The following is an 18,900-nucleotide window of genomic DNA, read 5'->3' as shown; positions in this document are numbered from 1 at the left end:
TACAACTACTGAATTGAGAAGAAGTAACAAGCACCTTTACTCAAGTTGAATTTAATTTCGATCATTTTAAACAATTTTATGCATTTCCGTTTTTAATGATGTCAATAATGTACTTTTTACTCCACTATATTGAACAGATAATTGCACTAGTTACTTTGAAGAGTAATATTTTGCAGTCAACTTGAGATGGGATCATAAAATACAGCTTATGTCAACTTATAAAAACAAAAGTCTACGACAAAACGTATTTAAGAGTAGGATTTTAGAGGATTTTCTCAACCTATAAATAATGCTTTGAAATCATGCAACTCACACATTTGGAGATACACATCATTTCCAAAACATTACTAGATTTTGGGATTTCCTTTATTAATGCATCAATAATTAAAAGTAGCTTCTTCACAGTGCATACTTTAACTTTTGAAACTTCTGAAACACATTTTATTGCTAAAATTCGGGCTTTTAAATGTCAGTTTAACTGCGGTATATTTACTCATTTATCGAATACAGAAGCGGAACCATTGCAGCGGAACCATAGGTTGGGAGTCACACGTTTCACTCCGACTCACGTGCGTAACCGGAACAAGCAAGGAGGCATGATAGAGCAGCATCGCAGAAATGAATGGGTGCAGAAACGGTGTACGCTGACATTGTTGTACCTGTAACGTCGTCATGTTTTATGTAGACTAACGCATGTAAAAACACTCGCGGATTCAGCCATGGAGTGTGACATTTTGGACTCGTTAGAGCAGCTTGGGTAAGCTAATTCACTGTTAGCATCCTGCGGTACTTGTTTAGCTCTGCATGTATAGGTAGCTTCACAGTCAGTCATGTCCTCATTCTGTGTCTATAATCAAGAGTGGCTGTTGCAGCTTGTCGTAAAGTAACTTGTTAAAATGATACGTCTCTCTAACATCTGGGTGGTCTGGTGCTAATGTGACTCCTCTCTGCTAATGTGACGTTAACGGTGCTCAGCTATGACGGCCCTCTGCTGGAGGAGAAGGTGCTGCTCGCAGCCGCTGAGGGAGGCCTGTCCTCTCCTGACTATGTGGACCTCTGCAGGTGGCTGGCATCCAGGTTAAAGCCGCTGTGTGATCTGGAGGAGAGCGTTACTTCCGGTCCGGGTGAGCCACATCTATTCACACTTGGTTCTGTCGCTCTAAACTGTAGAAACGTATTTTTCTCTCACACTGGACCTGTGTTTCTCCCTGTCCTCCTCTCCAGGCGACATAGACAGCCTCCAGGTGGAGGTGAGTGGTTTGCTGAAGGAGCTGCACTGTCCTTATGAAGAAGTCGTTTCAGGGATTCTCAAGGGCAGAGTGCGAAGTGCAAAAGATCACCTCAAGTTTGTCTGTATGTCGTCAGTCGTGCTCCTTTATTCCAATCATTGTGACCCAAGCTCTCTGTGTGGTCAGTTCTGAACTTAAGGATGTCTTCAGTATTTTTGTGTCTCTTGTGAAGTGTTTCTAAGCTCCGAGCTCCAGGCGGCTCAGATTGTGAGGAGCAGACCAGCCTCTGACAAACAACAAGAAGAGAGTTCTGCGGATCAGGAGCTCCTGGCAATCCGTGAAACACTGAACCTACCAGAGCCCAGAGGACAGGACGCAGCAGGGGTTTTCTCTCAAGTCCAAGACAAGGTGGGACTATTAAATACAGTACATTCATATTAAGGACTTCAAAATGATCCTGTGAGAATCTTTGTTGTGATAATAGAGGATAACATTTTTTTTACTAATAGTCTTTTTGCTTTACTTTCATAACTCAAGGCTAACTCGCAGTGTTTGAGGCTTTGAGGTTTCTTAAAGCTTGGGGGACCTTCCTTTTTGATTCTGTCCTTCACAATACAATCGACAATTAAATAACCAGTACACTTGACTTATACAGTTATACATTGAATTGCACCTGTTCATGCGTTGTATTGTGCCATTTTAGATATGACTGCTTCATTGTTTTGTACTGATTTTAACAATTGTAATAAAATGTTTATAGATGAAGTAAAATAATTAATGAAGACATTGTTTGTATTGTAATTACAATAGAATTCAGTGTAGTACGTACTTTGCATGCTGCTTGCATGTATTGTAGTTAGCGTGTTTTTTGGCCTTCTTTGGTCCGCCCTGTTTCTATTAATTACAAGCATACTGTATGAATATTTTTCCGTCTTTTGTATTGTGCTAATGCATTAAACCCTGTGCATCACTGCAGGTTGATGAACTCCTTAAAGAGCTTCCAAATGGCTCAATTGGAAACCCGGTGCTAAAGAAACCTCTCTCCAGTGAACAATGGGTAAGTAGATGAGCATCTGAAATACACCATACATAAATGATATGAACTATTGCATCTGAATAGTAACAGTTTATTTGAATTGACCTCATTTTGTCTTTTTATATCTCTGCAGGAGAAGTTGCACAGCATAAACACAGTTCTGTGTTCAGAGTACGAGTGTCGGCGCAGGATGCTGATCAAGCGGCTGGACGTCACAGTTCAGTCGTTTGGGTGGTCAGACAGAGCCAAGGCACGTTCATATAGTAACTCATTAAACGTGACCTCTTTCTCCATGACAGGGGAATCTAAACTGATGGAAATTACTATAATTTTTCTAGGAATCTTCTTTTGCCCTATTTTTATTAGAGGCTGATTTTATCATATGTGTGCCTGTGGTTTGTTAGGTAAAGGTGGACAGCATGGCGAGGGCCTACCAGCCCAGGAGACACTCTCTGAGGCCCCAGTCCACAGTGGACATGGCCGAGCTGCTGGCTGCCAGAGAAGACATCTGCAACGTGGTGAAGACCAGCAGTGGCTCCAGCAGGGAGAACACAAGTTGTGCTGTCAACAAGGTAAAGAAGAACCTTTCCGTGTTCCTCAGGCGTTTGCCTTCAATCTGATGTCTTCCTCTGACACAAACATCTCGTCTTCTCGCTTATCCACAGATCCTGATGGGGAGAGTCCCGGACAGAGGAGGCCGTCCCTCAGAGATACAAGCCCCGACTCCTGAGATGCCGCCCTGGCAAAAAAGACAAGATGGCGGAGGAGGTGGTGGCTGGGGAGGCCGTGGTGGTGGTGGAAGAGGAGGAGGTGGCTGGGGAGGAGGAGGTTGGAGAGGTGGATGGAATCAAGGAGGACATGGAAGTTATGGAGGAAAAAGAGGACGGTACCAGTATTAATTTGTATGGATATTCTCTCGTGTTGGAGTTTTCTTTAAGTGATCCAGACGTCGTGTTTCACATGAACTCAATTCTGTTTTCTGATGAGCAAGAAAACCCTTTTATCTGATGCTCCTATTTTTACTTTCATTAGTGTTTCATTTAGCTTTTTTAAATATTCTGTGTTTTTGAGATGAAAACACCAGTATTACTGTAACATCATTACGAGTACTTTTTTGTCCAAAACCAAATGACAAGATCAAATGATTTAACATGCAGAGACATGATACTGTAACTGTGTCCCAAACCCATATTACTTACTAGGACACAGCTTGCGTTCATGCGACTAGGTTCATGTACTAGAGGAAAATGAACACTGAAAAGAGCGACAAAGACACTACATACCTGTTCCTCTTTACTCTAAACCTTTTGCTTTTAAGCTTATGTAAGAGAACTTTAAGGCTAGAGTGAAGGACGTTGAAGATGATGTCCGTAAAACCTGTGGACATGCAATCTTTCCCGGGCTGTCAGTTTGCACCCTGATGACTGAGACCACTGCTGCCTGTTGGAGAACAAGCTGAGGACACTGTAAGAAGGGCGGACTAAAACACAGGATATTGTGTGATCCTCTGCCTCCCTCTCAAGAACAAGACACTTGGACTGAAACACATCAGCTCTCACCTCCTTTTCTTGAAGATTCTGTACCAGCTATGACGACTGTGATCTGTTTTCACCTCTGAATTTATCCAATAAAGATCTTTTCTAATAATGTAAACTCTCTTATGTTGTTGTAAGTAAGATACAGACATGGAGCGCCACTGGCAAAATCCTACCACAAGGTGGCGTGATAGACTGATGTAATCTGAGGAACACAGCAGGTGATTTAGAATTGAATAGAAAAGAGAAAAAATGGTTTATTTCCAAATATTTATTCTTGGCTGAAAAGATTTTCTACACTTGTTTTTTTTCCAATGGCATACCATTTTGTGTTCAATAGATACAGTTTATACATAGTTTGTACAATAACCAATATTCATTAAAGCAGAATTTTACATTGTGTACATTATGAACAACATACCTGTACATGGACAAAACAGTTGCACCTTGGCCACAAAAATCACTCTTTTCAGTCTCCACACTAAGACTCAATCAGTATATTAAAACCAAAAAACACAATCTGAAGCAAATTCATATGGGTTTTAAAAAGATCCAGTTAAAACGCATCTCAACATCAGTTAAGACGTATTTTTCTCCAGTTAAGATCACTGCCCAAGCGTCTGACACCAACAACAAAAACATCAGGGTAAGACAAATGAGGGACTAACAATCACTTCACTTTGGCCACATTATAAATTAAGTTGGCGCCTTGAATTGATAATATAGGCAAACGATTTCTAATTAACATCATTAAAAAGATATTTCACTTCATGTAAACTTTTCCATGCCTGTAAGCTCTGTTTCTATACAGGTGCACTTCATATTTGAGCTCTTAATACTACCTATAGCTGCAGCAGGAAACGGCTCCTTTTACACAAATGTGCAATTGTTTACTAGTGAGGAAGCCATTTGTAACAGCAGGAAGTGTCTCTGCAGAGGGACATTTCTCACTGGAGTGAAAACAAGCGTGGCAGGCAGAATACTGTAACTAGAGCTGTCCCTCGGGCTACAGCCAACACGCTGCACAGCACTCAGTTACATCTGAATACTGACAAACAGCCTCATCGCCCCAATTTATATATACACACTAAACAATGAAACTAAGGCCCAACTGTCACAACTTAAAGGATCGAAGTCAAATTCAAGAATTATCACCATCATTATTGTTTGCAGTCCTTGTGCTTCATGCCGGGGCGTTTCTTAAATATATCAACTGGCATTAATAAAACATATCACTGCAATCAAACAAGCATTAAATGACAGCAAATGACAAAACTTCCAAATTTCCTTCATATTATGCAAGAATACACAGCCCTTTCAGCTTTACAATGCAGATATTTAGGCACTTTGTCTTGACAAAATATTTTGAAGCATATTGATGATGCTCAAATCCAGCACTCAAGAGTTCTCATGATACAAAAAGGGAGGAAAATGAACAGTATAAAACTAATTTTCCAGTTTTACTCTCAACCCCAAAAACCTGCACTGTCTTTCTTTTTCTTCGCTCGTCAACTAAACGCATTTCTACTTCCCATCAATCCAGTGTTTTACAAAGACCAATCCATCGTTTCGTCCTCTTCGTGATGTACTTTGTTTGGATAGATTTCCCATACTAACTAGCACAGCCGAATCAGGGGCTATACATTGTTATCATTCTGTTAAATGTAAATCTACATATTCTCATTAAGTTAAATGCAGGGACAAACATGTCTGTACCACCAGAGGCCACATGACAAAAGCTAAAGTCCATCTGAACTCTGAGCTTTATCCACTCTGTCTTCATTACTGTAGAAAAGTCTTTCATTATCAGAACCAATAGTTACCAAGCGGCAATCCAAAACATATTCATTTAAAACATGACCTTAGTCAAATGAGAATACAACCGTTTTTGATACACATCTATATTAGAGACTTTTTAATTCAGCTTAACATTGGTTCATTATGTACAAAGTACTGTAAAAGTGCTGGGCATCATTAAGCAATAATGTATGTAAAAAATAATATATATATATAATACTGTTTAGAGGCAGGTCATAAGTCTTTATGCTCCTTCATGTGGTATCGCTTCATCATTCCTGCAGCCTTACCTGATTCAACACCACCAAATACTGACCGCTACAGTGAACCGGTACATAAATCTGCATCTTCACGGTGCAGTTTGCTATAAACCTGGAGCAAACTCCATCCCACAATCATCTCTGAGGACTATATGTTGGGGCGGACAGACACTTGTGCTCATATGAGCCGGGAGTTGCGGAGGTACTGGATGAGGACCTTGTAGATGAAGGTGTACTGAGACAAGGTCTGAACCATCATCATTCTCTGAGCACGCAACTTGAACAGGAATTTTGGGACATCCAGCATCTGAAACAGACGGACGTTTAGTGTGAGAGAGGCTGCAACCAAGGAAATATACACCACATGTGGTCATAACGTGGTAACAGCTGTACGACACAGGCTGTATTTTGTGAAAGTGGGGAACTCACCTCATTGTGTTCTAGGCAGGCTATCATGATCTCTGACAGGATGACCACTCCAGTCCGTCCCACTCCAGCACTGCAGTGGACCAGAACAGGTAGGTTGGTGTTCTTTGGGTCACTGATGCTGTTTGTGTGTCTCCTCACAGACTGGATCTCCTCCAGGTAGGCTAGAAAAAGACAAGATTTCATTAGGAATACAATAAATGAATACAGAGTTTTGGAAACTTAAATTTTCTTTTCCAGGCTTCTACGAGATCATCTTCACCAGCTGTCTTTATTTCCTACAAAACTGATCTAGTGTCATGGCATCAAGTATCTGATCATAAGAGCATGAAGACCATAAGAGGGTGAACTGATACTGATCCCACTCACTGAGGAAGCCTTTGAAGTCCTCAGGACAGCCGTGGTCAGGCCAGTCTGTGTACTGCAGGTGCCAGACAGTCCTCTCTTGGCCAGTCAGGAGGTGTTTGATCTTTAGCCCCGTGGTGGCGTAGCAGCCGGACTCTGTGCGGAACCGCGTTGTGATCTTGAAGCGACCGTACGTCACTGTGTTGTGTCGTGAGCCGAGTCGGGGCCAATACCGGAAGCTCTTTTCTCTGCCGCTCTCCTGGAGGAAGCAGAGGACATACAAAAGGTCAGTTCAGGTAGCGACGGTGAGGAATAAAAAATGTGGAGCTGTAAATAAGAAATCAACACACCTCTTCAGCAGTAACCATGGCGATGATTGAGACACCCTGTTCCCACACCATCTGCCAGAAGTCCTGACACGTGTTCGTCAGGGGACCCTGCGTGCCAATGTAGCTCCACTCCTGTCCACCTACTGTTATCTAAGGAGACCAGGAGAGTCGTGTTAAAGTCATCATAGGATTCATCAGAAATTCTTCTAAACACTGAGAGCCAGAGCAGCAGAAAATGGAAATCCTTGTGAGCAGAGCAGAATAATTCTATGTGTGACTGCTCAGTAAACAGCTGACTGATGTCTTCTGAGGAGCTGGACATGAGCTCTAGAGACATGAGAATTTAGAGAGTTTAGTGTTAACAAAAGACACTAATTCCCATAATGCACAACATCAACTCGGGAACTTAACTGTAACTATTTCTAACTCATTTATTTCTTCTTCAATATTTGCTTTAATCTGTCTCTCACAAGTCTGCCATCTTTATGAAAGTACCCCTTTAAAAGTACTGAATTTGAAGCAGGCCATTCTTTTGTCTAACTGCTTCCACTGTTGTGGAGAAAATGTCATGTCAAGCACTGGCGGTATTTTGTTGCATGTCAAACTCTGTGCTAACTCAAAAATATTTGGTTGTTCTAAAGTGGTAAAGAAGAGGCCAGATATGAACTGCTGCAGCAGAGAAACAAGTCTGTATATACAACATTTTCCTTCCTCTAAGAGATAAAAATCCCTTAATTTAAGAAAGTCACTGTAAATTCACCAAGTCTATAGGAAAACTACAGTATATGGTGGTAAAAAAATGTGCCAAAACACCTGGTTTATCACCAAGGGAACTTTATAGAGTGCCACTATGTGTCCATACGTTTGTATTATAGGGACTGTAGGGTATTCAGTCCAGGCTGTAATAACATTTGTGACGCTCCACTCTGTGGTAAAAGTAAGAAAATTGTCGTGTCGTGATACATCTCTGCGCAACTTACTCTAATATGTGATGCGTTGATGTAGCCTGTGTTGTTCTCTTTAGTGGGAATCAGCTCCACACGGGTGTCATCGTAAGGCAGCACGTCTTGGAAGCGGTTTTTGTCTCCACTCTCTGGCAGCTGGGCGATGGTGCATTCCCCTGATGGTCGACGCTTTGGGATACTCTCGTACTCCTTTAACAACTCTCCCCTCTCCATGTGCTGCTCCAGCAGTTTACACTAACACACACAAACAAGGTCTAAGTTAACACATCACTGCCATGGATAATGAAGTCATATAGAGTCATAATGTTGACCTCATTTTGTCTTTCTTGGGCCAATCATTCTCTGGTCTGTGGTCAAAATGTAATCATCAGTGATATGACAAACAAATGAATGAGAACATTTAGATTATTAACAAACAGATGAAAATCAGATGTTAAAAGAAATCTGATATAAAAATCCCAGAGAAACGTGGATTATAAAATACATTCGCAGCACAAAAGCACCTTTCTCTTTCTATTACTGTAGTTTTACTTTCTATTACTGTAGAAATATTTTGAGTTGTGCTTGCCATAAGAGGATCATTTACTTTAAACTGTGGTGATTGAAACAAGATACACCAAATTTTGGATGCACAAGGACATAAAATGTGGGTGAAAATCATTTTAAATTAATTACAATTAATTTTTGAAACTGTCAAAACACCAAAATTGTGTCTGCAGTAGAGGAATTTTGTGGATGATGAATAGACGGTTGACAAACGGAGATAGTTTTGTAAAATAAATAATCAAGGACGACTGCCACAACTGCCATGTGTAGAAATTAACACTTACTGAACAATAACATCTTTGGTTGACGATTCCTGTGTGTATGACACATCTGGGAATCCACCGTGCTTACAGATGACACTATTAACGGTGACAACTTGATTAGCTGGAGAGCTAATTAATGTTGGAAGTGTCTGGAATTTACCTTCACTGTCAAAGCATCAAGATTAACAAGGCTGACCAGTTCAGCTGTGTGTCGGGAAAGAGAACATTGACTACGTTCTCCTTCATATATCCTTCAAAACAAGGCCTCAGCTACCAGGAGGTTACTAATACCAGCACAACCAGCAGCTCCTGGTAATGAGCTTTTTTTCTGGCCATAGCAAAGCTCTTAATGAAGTCATTAACAATACATGAGCAACATGTAACAAGTCTCATACGTTTCCATTACCTAACTACACATTACATTTGATTTTGCTTTACAAACAAATTTTTCAAGGAGCAAGTCACCCATATAATGAAAAACTATGAACTGTCCTACCCTCTCATCATTAGAGGCTCTTTCAGGCTCATCCTTGATCTCGTCGTGCATTGGCTGTCTGGACACTGACAGGCCATTGAGATGGGCCACCTTCAGAGGGCCCATCTTCTTCACCTCTGACCTAGCTCCTTTCTTCATGCCCTGGTATGACAACAGAGTAGAGACAGAGGAAAAGTGAGGACGTTTGTGTGCAAGCCTCTCAGAGAGGGAGTAGGAATACAAGAGAGGAGGGACAGCGCAGCCTCGCTGGGTGCTTTCAGGGAGAACGTCACCTGTCCGGTTTTCCAAGGTAGTCCAACCACATTTTTTCAACATGTGTCAAAGTGAGACTGTTTGCGTCATTCAAAGCTGGCCACTGAAACTATCTCTACTACTGTGTACATGCATGCTCATGTGATCTTGAAATGAGGCATAGACGTGTTGTGTTACTGAGAAAAAAACAAGTGTCTACTACACACTATCACAAGATACTGGGAGCAGTTCTTTTTTGCTTTTTGGAACAGAGCAATATAAAGCTGGAGTGTGACTAAATGTTGTTATATGTTAGAAATAAATTAAAGTATTACTACTCAACATGCCGAAAACATGATCTAATTAACTGCTAAATCACCAATCTTGCTTTCATAAACATTTAAAGACCAACACGTCTAGAAATCTTTAGAGAAGTGAGTTTAAAAAATCCATCAACAGGATGGCTCTAAGCTTAGGAGGAGACTGGGAACAGGACTCACCGGAGGGGGCAAACCTTCAACTGTTTTCTTCCCCGGAGGCACGTCAGACACGGGCCTCTTCTTGAAGTCTTTCTTAGTCTTCTGCTTGGCCTGGCCACTCAGGTCTCCCTCAGAGACCGATGGCATAATCCTGGGCTGTCGTAAATCTGACAGCAGGTACAGAGGCTCGCCCTCCTGGATCAAGGGGTGAACCTTGTAGGACAAGGAGCTGGTTATAGAGGGGTCTAGAGAGGAGCCTATGGGATATGCAGGAGGCGGCTCAATGGGAGTCTGTTGCTGAGGCGTCAGCGAGGAGAGAGATGTCAAGCTGCGATGCTGTTGTGACGGCTGGTCGGGAACAATCGCTGCTACTGCGTCCTGAGAAAGCGGAGTGTGACGTCCGCTGTCGTCCTCAAACTCCTCTTCTTCACCACTACTGTGGACCAGCATGGTGGCATCTGACAGGGACTTTTTGTGTCCATACTGTACGTCCTCCTTAATGTCTGCCCTGTCCTGTGTCTTGGTACGTTCCAAAAACACGTTGAGCTGAGAGCCCTGAGAGCGACCGCCACGCAGGACAGGAGGGGGCGTGGCAGTTTCAGCTGCTGAAGTAGACACAGTCCGCTCTTTGACCCTCATCCCCTCGAGACTGTGTGCTAATCCAGCAATCTCAATGGAGTTACGCTTCTGGGTATGGTATGGGTGTCTGTGTGGGGGGCCGCTGAACAGAGGCTCTGACACCTCTTGTAAGGAGTGGGCAACAGGCAGGCTGTCCTCTTGGAAAGTCTGGACTGAGTGATGCACACGCCTCGTGATGATCAGGTCTGGGTTGCTACTGCTGACGTACAGGTGACGCGACAGGTCAGGTGTGCTGTTAGCAGGCCGAGGATGGGCGTATGGGTAGGGAGGAGGTGGTCGGTACACGTGTGTCCTCATGATGTTAGGGGCTGGATACTCCTGTGCCTGCTGTAACTGAACATTAGTGAGCTCCGGGACACTGACCGCCCCCACTACGGGCCTCCTCTCTGTAGGGTAGGGGTATGGAGAGGGGCTGTGGAAGCTGGAGCCCAGATGGAAGGGATAGTGGTGGTGTTGGGCTGCTCCGCCATGCTCCCCTCTGATCTCTGGCTGGCTGTAAACTAGAGGGTCTGGTCTGCTGTAGGCGTACGAGTTTCCAATGTTCAGGTTCCTCATGGAGTGGCTCTGCCGGTGCTCTTGAGACAAAACCATCCCTCCTCCTGCTCCTCGGGTCTTTTGACGCATCACTGTCTCATAATCGGGAGTGGCACGGTAGGAAGGTGGGATGAGAGCGCTGTGGCGATGCGAGGGGACATAGTCCGGCCTGGTGATATCACTAGTGATAGAGGGGTTGGAGGACATGGGTGAGGGCTGAAGGTAGTGCTGGGGATTGGTTAGAGAGCTTGTGCTGTGGGCGCTGTACACACTGCCGTTACGTAAACGCCCTCCGCTGCTGTATTCCAGAGGAGAGCAGTCCAGGCTGGTCTGGGAGTGATAGTAATAACCGTTCTGATTGTTCATGTACAGGTTGTCTGTCAGAGAGCAAAACCGCAACATTAAAAACTAGCTGAAGAGGACATGTAGCATGCAATCACAGTGCAAAAGAAATCTTAGCATCATGTAGTAACTGTAATAATGTAATGTAATGTGTTTTGCATTCATTTTCAGGTTCCTAGCTGCCAGCCACTCTATATACAATAGCTACCTTGTGATGATGTGTAAGGCTCTGTGAAATGGCCATTGTAGTGCATTTGCGGAGGGGGCATCATGTAGGCCTGAGGCTTTGGCTGAAAATCAACGAGAGAGAGATTCAGTTACGGCTCACATGATCTGAATACTGTCCAAAAGCAAAGAATTAAATATAACTCTGTGGTCACACACACAACTAGATAATGATTTCAATATACATCATGTGCTGTAATGCAAGCCAGAAATGGAGAGTGAGCATGGACATTACCAGAGATATTCTAGTAGAGGATCTCCGTCTGACTGGGTTGACGACTGTGGGCTGGGTTTGGCTGGTGGGAAAACAAATGTCGGTCAAAACTAAAAGATGACCTAACCCAATAGCACTACTAGTAATACTTTTTCCAATACCTTACTTTGTCCTTTTGTCATTTAACCTGTGAGAACACACAGCAAGGTGCAGACCAGGTCAAGTCCATTAAACTTAAACACGTCTTTCAACTCTTCTCCAGTACACCATGCAACGTTCTAGCTCCAGTGCACCAGTAAGCATGGTGTAATCGAGACGAGCTGTGTGATGTGTTGTAATTTTGGATTGACTTTGATCAAAGAGACTAAGAGTCTGACCAAGCATTCAGTGCTAACTTTTTTATGGACACATTTCAGTCAGCACTCAACAAGTACTGAGGTTTGATATCCAGCCCGAGTGACAGGCCCACTAAGACCAAGATTTGAGACAGATACAATTACACTGAAAATATATAACAGATTGTAATTCAAAGATTTAAAATAACCCCGAAGTCAAAAATGGCTGGGCTCTTTCTCTGGTCCAATCACACCACAATAAATAAATAATAAACCAAATATATAAATTCATTTTACTTGGATGAAAAATCACTACATGTTTCACAACCCATTTCAGATACAGGGAGCCTGTTTGCTGTGGCTTTGTTGGCTAGGCAGTCAGGAATGGACGGGTGCTGGCACCTGCCAGATAGGCATACTCTAGGCGGTGGCTGACTGTGTTGCTCACCCCTTATTAGAAGGCAGAGAGGTACGAGAGAGCATTGGAAAGCGAGGAAATGATAGAGTGAGAAGGGACTTCTGGGAGACCTCAGAAGGCAGGGGGTCACACTCCTCTCTGAAGAGAGAGGAGGGCAGAAGTGAGGCTACACCAAAGAGGAGACGCATGCACGAGACGACAAAGAACAAAGAGACAGGAACTAGACTAGACGTGTTAAAAAAAAAAAAAACACTTACTGGCTACTCTTGTTAATCTTATAAAACTTGAGTCTGGCCAGACACATCCGGCACACATATTTGGAGGTTTCCATATCTTCCTACACAAAAGAGGAGAAAAAAATCATTAGATGGTGCAACAATTAGTACAGAGGTGGTGTTTAATCGGTTATCTCGAAGCAAAGCCATTCCTGTGTCTGCCCTCAAATACTTCTACATTGAGTTTCAGCTAATGGTATGTGACTTTATGACCCGCACATAGGTAACATACCCAAACAAACAACCCCCGCTACATCCCCACTCACACACACACAAACATAGGTGCATTGTTAAGACTAGCTGATGGCAAGCTCCACGGCAAAGGCAATTACAAATTCTGAATCTAAATCCAATAAGAGACTGAAACGTCCCAGGGGATGTGTAGAGAAGAGAGGGTGCAATGGCTGCGGAGACTCACGGTCTGGAACTGAACACTCTCCTCTCTGTTGGCCAGTTCCAGGGCAAAGAAGGACCTGTTGTGACTCATGTTGTTAATTTCATTCCACCTACACAGCCAATTTAAGCACAGTGGCAAAGAAAAAGAGGGGGAAAAAAAAAACAAATGATGTCATGGTGGTCACAAAACCTCATAGCATTCTTAAAGAGACTGTGGCATTGCTTTAACAATGCATAAAAAAAAAACTTACACATGAGGGAGTCAATCAAAAGGTACCTAGTACTCATAATGGTATGTAGATAGATACAGTTCAGCCAAGGTCATGAATGTTCACTTATTCACTTGACTGACAGATAATGCTTCCCACAATCCTTATCAGCGAGCACAGTCTACCTGACTCATTTCCTCTGGGCCACATTCAGGTCTAGAGAGCATTAAGGGACATTACAGAAGACAACCTTGCCTAAGAATAGCTGTGAGCTGTGCCACAAAACTCAATATATAATATATAATTACTGCTCAGTGTCACAAGTTACCAGACAAAGCCTTTATTCAGTGCTTCATACTTAGAAGTAGATTGTATTTTTGACTTTTAGGCATTGCTGTAATAGTCAAACACACATTATCCAATTTGTTTCTCAACTTACCTAAATAAAAGAAGTGGTCTGCCATTTTTATGCTTGACAAAGATGCCATCGAGGCAGGACCCCAGGGAAACATCTGTGCCTGTGCTGTCCTGTTTAAATGAAAGGAGAGGATAAAGACATTCAGAACAGTCTTTTACATAAAAGAATGCAGAGCATTTTTTTTTTACCTAATAGTTATTTGATCAAGATGCGCGATAGTAGAGATAATATGCAGCTTTTGAGTTAAGATTCTAGCAATCAAACATCATGCTTGTTCAAGATTTGGGCTGTTGAGGATTGCAGGCTAGACCTACCTTGGCTTGGTAGCTTTCCTGGCCATAGCCTTCCATTTTCTCCAGCTCCTGCATGTATAACATCTCTGCCTCTGGGGCTGATAAACCCCTGTTAAAGACAAAGATGGTGACAAAAACATGAAAAAAACGACTACTATAACCCACAGAACCTACATTAAACAACAAGACAGGAACACAAACAAGCAAAGCAATGAATAAACATATGGTATAACCAATTTAAAAAGTCATTTGTTACAGAGATAACGAGTAGAGCAGTTTGTTTGTTGATCCACACACATACACACACAACAGGCAGGCTGATGCTTTGAACACCTGCTCACCTGAAGGACTGATAAAGAAGAGCCACTTTCTGAGTGGCCTCTTCCAGCACCCGCTCATCCTGGATCCAGTCCTACGAAGACAGATTCAGAATTGATTGACTGAAAAAAGCACAAGATAGCTGTGACATTTTTCCTTTCACACATTGACCATGAAAAATAAATTGCTTACAATAGGGAACAGCACAAACTTCTGGAGGAACTCCTGGGAATCATACCGATTGAAGTCTCCAAAGTCAGCTGTGGACCAAAAAAAGACACACTAAATGAGTAAATACAGAAAGACATACTCCACATGACACTGCTGAATAAACCCTATTACATGTCCATTTCTGAATTCAGTACAAGCCAAAAAAGAATTGCAGAATTGTGTAATGCCTTTTGGAAAGCCACAGTCTATGATGACAAGAAAGACTAATTTTAGCAGAGGAGGGGCCCGTTTGTTATGAAAGGGAATTGCTTCAGTGTCTGACAACGCAGAGGTCCAAAACTGTTACTAGATTCAGCTTGCCGACTGGCAACATTCACAACAATGTCGGGTATCCCAGGCATCAGCACTGCTCAAAAGCTACAACTGCCCTTCACTCCAAAATATCCTAGCCAGGAACACAAAATGGGAACTAGCCAACTGTATTTAGAGCACAAATGCCAAGTTTGCATGACAACTTCAGCAGTGACTAATAAAGGGAACTTGCAAGAAGTTTCTTAGGGCCTTTCTTCAGGGTAAAAACTGTATGCTGGTCAGTCATTTGAACATGGCTGCAACAGTAAGTGATCTCAGCGGCTCTGCTATGCTAACACCCATGCCAGTAAGTTGCAGTGCCTGATATAACTTTGCCAACAGTGTTTGAGATTCTTCTGGCTGGGCAAAAGTTGGAGGACGTGTCAGGGCTAAAGCTCATGCAAGGGGAGTTCACATTCACACAGAAACACACACACACACACACACACACACACACACACACACACACACACACACACACACACATACCCTGTATGAATCATGAAATGTGTATGTGTATAAATGTTCTTTTAAACCTTTGGGTAAGCAGTTGAAGGTTTCAGACAAACTACTGTGAGCCGCAGACACTAAAAACAAGCCCCAGGGTGTAAAAAAAAAAGTGGTTCACAGCAAAAATCCAACACAAAGTCCCATTTTTCTAGCTGTGAAGAAGAATGGGAAGAAATTTCATTCTCTGATGGAGATTAAAAGGTAACTGTTTGAGAATCACCAGACTTATTGCAGTTTACCAACACCCTTACAAACTGGCAGAGTTTGGCAAAAACCTTAATAAACTGGCACACGCCTCCTGTCCAGAAATCATTGAAAATAATTCCAGTGTTGCCAGAACAATGTTCGTAGATGTGAGGAGGAGTTTAGTGTTTCAAGCAGGTGTTGCCTGATATCATGATTTATGGACATTGGAAACACCAGACCTGTCAAATGGCTAGTACTTGAGTATTTACATTCATATTACCTTGCACTGCCAGGCTAGCTAAACGAATAGCTTGTTCTAGTGAGCATGAGATCCTGCCCTCCAGAACATCCTTCTTCAGCTGCAGGTAATACTGATATCTGTGGAGAAAGAGAGGGTTACTTAAGAGTGGAGAATAGACAACCAGCCAACAACCAAATATGCCAAACTTTGTTCAGGTTTGCAGAAACAGCTTAAAAGTCATTACAGAGGGAAAACAGCAGTACAAATACAGCAGTATTATAAGAAACATATTTACACTTATACTTGATACCTCTCAGCTTGGAATTAAAAGAGATGGATGGTGAGAGGTAAGAATACATAACTATAAACTGGCATCTGGTTCAGGGGTTACAACTGTGCACCTAAGCTGCTTCATCAACCTCTTGCCCAGTAGGCCATGTAAGCCTAGCCAAAGCATATTTACAGACACAAAAACTTGACATGGTTGCACTACACTCTGCTCTGCACTAATTTCCTAACTAAAATGTACAACGTTTCGACTGCTATTCTTGAAGATAAATTGCCGCTAAGCTAATAAGGTTAGGGGCTTCGACAAGACACCTTGAGTCACTGATGGACATTCACCTTGTGATCTCCTGTTGCAGTTGGGTGACACTGGGTATGTAAAACACGACTCCAAAGTAAACGGTGGGCTCCAGCCCATACTTGTCTAGCTGCTTTTTCAGCGGCTTCTCCAAGTCAATCCATCTCTGCTGGTTCTGTTTGTTGAAGTACCACAGGCTGAAGTATGTTATCTAATAAGCAAAGAAAGCAAGCATTTATATTACATATTAAACAATATTAAGTGACTGCTTGCAATCAATATCACACATGCCTCCTGTTAAGTAACTTATTTTAAGTGCACAAATCAGGTCTTCTCCTAATCATCTACATAAGATTCAAAACATATGTAGACCTGAAAATTCAACCATTGTAAATGTCTCTAGATTTATAGGCTGTTGGCACTCCCTGTTCAGTCTTGTGACTGTCTGAACATCTCACAATGAACACTGGTAAGAAAATAAACCCCTGTAGGATTGCTGTTTACAAAGGACAATTGAGCTGAAAGAGACCTATTGTGATCTGCAGGTACTCTCAAACTGTTTTACACCAGACAGACATTATTCAAATGTTTTTTTTTAATAATGGGAAACAATAATGACCTGAAGCAGAGAGAATAAAAACAATTAAGACATAGGTTAGGGTATCTAATTTGTTTAAAAGTAAATTGCCTAGAATCCAACGTAAACACAATTGTGGTCCTCATTACATTTTACCAACATCAGACTGAAGCTGAATTAACATAGATTTTCAAACACAGGACCTATTAACCCATGTAGCATAATCGCAATGAGAAGTGTGACATACAATCTGCATAACCTTTCCATCAAAGAAAGACATCTGAGAGAACCCCATTGCACAAACAAACCTGGTGATATCAAAAACAAACAATACCACATTACTCACTGCATAGGAAAAACTCTAAATGAGGGTGGAGACCTGTTCTGCATTGCGAGTCAGACGAATAACAAATAAAGCCTTGCTTCACTATGCAGCAAAATAACAGACACTGTCACATAGTGCAAGTTCCTATGCCAGATAGCCTGCACATTCAGCAGTCACTGCTGCTGATTTGAGGTGCAACTGGGTATGACAGCATTCAGGCTTACATCTCTTTCAGTTCATGATTAACAGGTGGTGTCACTGTGTGATCATAGTGACCAAACAAATGCAGACATGAAGCTCAGTACATTATTCAATCCAGACTCAGGACTACTTTTCTTGACCATTTTGTTGATGCTATGTGCTAGCTGGCACTTCTGTTTGAATTACAATTTCGAAAACAGACATAATATAGTTTGTATCTGTGTGATGAGTTTGCCACATACATATAATCATATAAATGTGGAGTATGTAATTGACAAATTCCCAAGTCATGTCATAAGCAGGACAAATATTATGAGAGATTATATTATATAAGTAAACAATGACAAAATGGTTATCTCAATTTCTGTGGTCTTGCTTGCCAGTTCCAAGTAAGAATGTGACAAGAAGACAACCATGACAAAAAAAAAGCTTTCTTGCTGAGGTGGTGATTCTCAAAAATAGTCTATAAGAGAGAACAATCAGCACTTGTATTGCATGAAAACACATACATACCTCTCTTAACTCAAGTCTCTGAGCAACTGCCTCCAAACATTCCTGCCCAGTGCTCTCCACTGAAAGTGTAAACTCAACAAACTCTCCATTGAGCAGCTGAATCCGAGTGACAAGACAGCTCTTGCTTGAAACAGTATACCTTCGAGTCCTTTTGAGTTTTAAGCCAAATGGCAAGGGCATGTTTCACACTTCTTCAAGAGGGAGGTCTTCACTTAGTCCAGAGAATGACTCTCCTTGCTGCCCCCTCGGAAATTGTGTTAATGTTCAAAGTCATGAAGTTCATCATCAACAGGTAGATCTGCAAAGTGAGACAAGAAACATGTCAAAACATCTCCAAAATACTACAATACACAGCAAAAGAAAAAGCAAAACAAGGTGAATCACAACTTTAGTGACCATACTCATCACTAAAGAATCTGTTAAGATACTTTAGCACATCATACAAGTCTTCACACCTGGTCTGTCACCCTGAAACAGACGCCAGACTAGACAAACACAAGACTTATGGTAAAGTAAGCCTCTTAAATACGGCATCTTGTTTTAAATTACCTGATTTAGCTATCTCGGATTCGCAACTAAATGGACTCGATTAACGTTAACATTTCTCTAAGTTCTTTAAGAGTTAATGGTTTTTAAAACTGGAAACTGAAAATCATTTCAAGCAAGCCTATTGACTTACAGCTATTTAT

At 42.0% G+C, this 18,900-nt stretch overlaps 2 protein-coding genes across 2 annotated transcripts; one reads left to right on the top strand and one right to left on the bottom strand.

Annotated features, from left to right (window-relative positions):
- The first annotated feature begins 648 nt into the window (after window positions 1-648).
- fam98b (family with sequence similarity 98 member B) lies at window positions 649-3,164 on the top strand. Its single transcript, XM_070920958.1, has 8 exons — window positions 649-757; window positions 976-1,124; window positions 1,225-1,353; window positions 1,462-1,637; window positions 2,206-2,286; window positions 2,399-2,515; window positions 2,670-2,837; window positions 2,931-3,164. Exons 1-8 carry the CDS (start codon window positions 720-722, stop codon window positions 3,162-3,164), a joined length of 1,092 nt encoding a protein of 363 aa, XP_070777059.1. The 5' UTR covers window positions 649-719.
- Window positions 3,165-4,062: 898 nt separating this feature from the next.
- ptpn21 (protein tyrosine phosphatase non-receptor type 21) lies at window positions 4,063-18,399 on the bottom strand. The gene is made up of 19 exons (XM_070919959.1): window positions 18,212-18,399; window positions 16,637-16,806; window positions 16,052-16,149; window positions 14,746-14,813; window positions 14,577-14,647; window positions 14,257-14,344; window positions 13,964-14,052; window positions 13,338-13,425; window positions 12,902-12,981; window positions 11,913-11,973; window positions 11,661-11,742; window positions 10,223-11,487; window positions 9,959-10,153; window positions 9,228-9,368; window positions 7,938-8,156; window positions 6,979-7,107; window positions 6,653-6,887; window positions 6,287-6,447; window positions 4,063-6,164 (listed from the first exon to the last, which is right to left on the bottom strand). The coding sequence occupies exons 1-19, from the start codon at window positions 18,389-18,391 to the stop codon at window positions 6,036-6,038; spliced, it is 3,549 nt and encodes a 1,182-aa protein (XP_070776060.1). The 5' UTR covers window positions 18,392-18,399; the 3' UTR covers window positions 4,063-6,035.
- Between the last annotated feature and the right edge of the window lie 501 nt (window positions 18,400-18,900).

This window comes from Enoplosus armatus, chromosome 15 (genome assembly GCF_043641665.1).
Source record: "Enoplosus armatus isolate fEnoArm2 chromosome 15, fEnoArm2.hap1, whole genome shotgun sequence".
Classification (NCBI taxonomy): domain Eukaryota; kingdom Metazoa; phylum Chordata; class Actinopteri; order Centrarchiformes; family Enoplosidae; genus Enoplosus; species Enoplosus armatus.
The sequence above is the reverse complement of the archived record's forward strand: the minus strand, read 5'-3'. Positions and strand labels throughout refer to the sequence as shown.

What these genes read in the sequence shown, in the direction of transcription:
- fam98b (XM_070920958.1), top strand. Translation starts at nt 720, where the DNA reads ATGGAGTGTGACATTTTGGACTCGTTAGAGCAGCTTGG. An exon ending in AGATCACCTCAAGTTTGTCT is followed by an intron (nt 1,354 to 1,461) that starts GTATGTCGTCAG and finishes TCTCTTGTGAAG; the next exon opens with TGTTTCTAAGCTCCGAGCTC. An exon ending in CAAGTTGTGCTGTCAACAAG is followed by an intron (nt 2,838 to 2,930) that starts GTAAAGAAGAAC and finishes GCTTATCCACAG; the next exon opens with ATCCTGATGGGGAGAGTCCC.
- ptpn21 (XM_070919959.1), bottom strand. Translation starts at nt 18,391, where the DNA reads ATGCCCTTGCCATTTGGCTTAAAACTCAAAAGGACTCGAAGGTATACT. An exon ending in GCCTTACACATCATCACAAG is followed by an intron (nt 11,488 to 11,660) that starts GTAGCTATTGTA and finishes GCTCTCTGACAG; the next exon opens with ACAACCTGTACATGAACAAT. An exon ending in GAGCCTCTAATGATGAGAGG is followed by an intron (nt 8,157 to 9,227) that starts GTAGGACAGTTC and finishes TGTGTGTGTTAG; the next exon opens with TGTAAACTGCTGGAGCAGCA.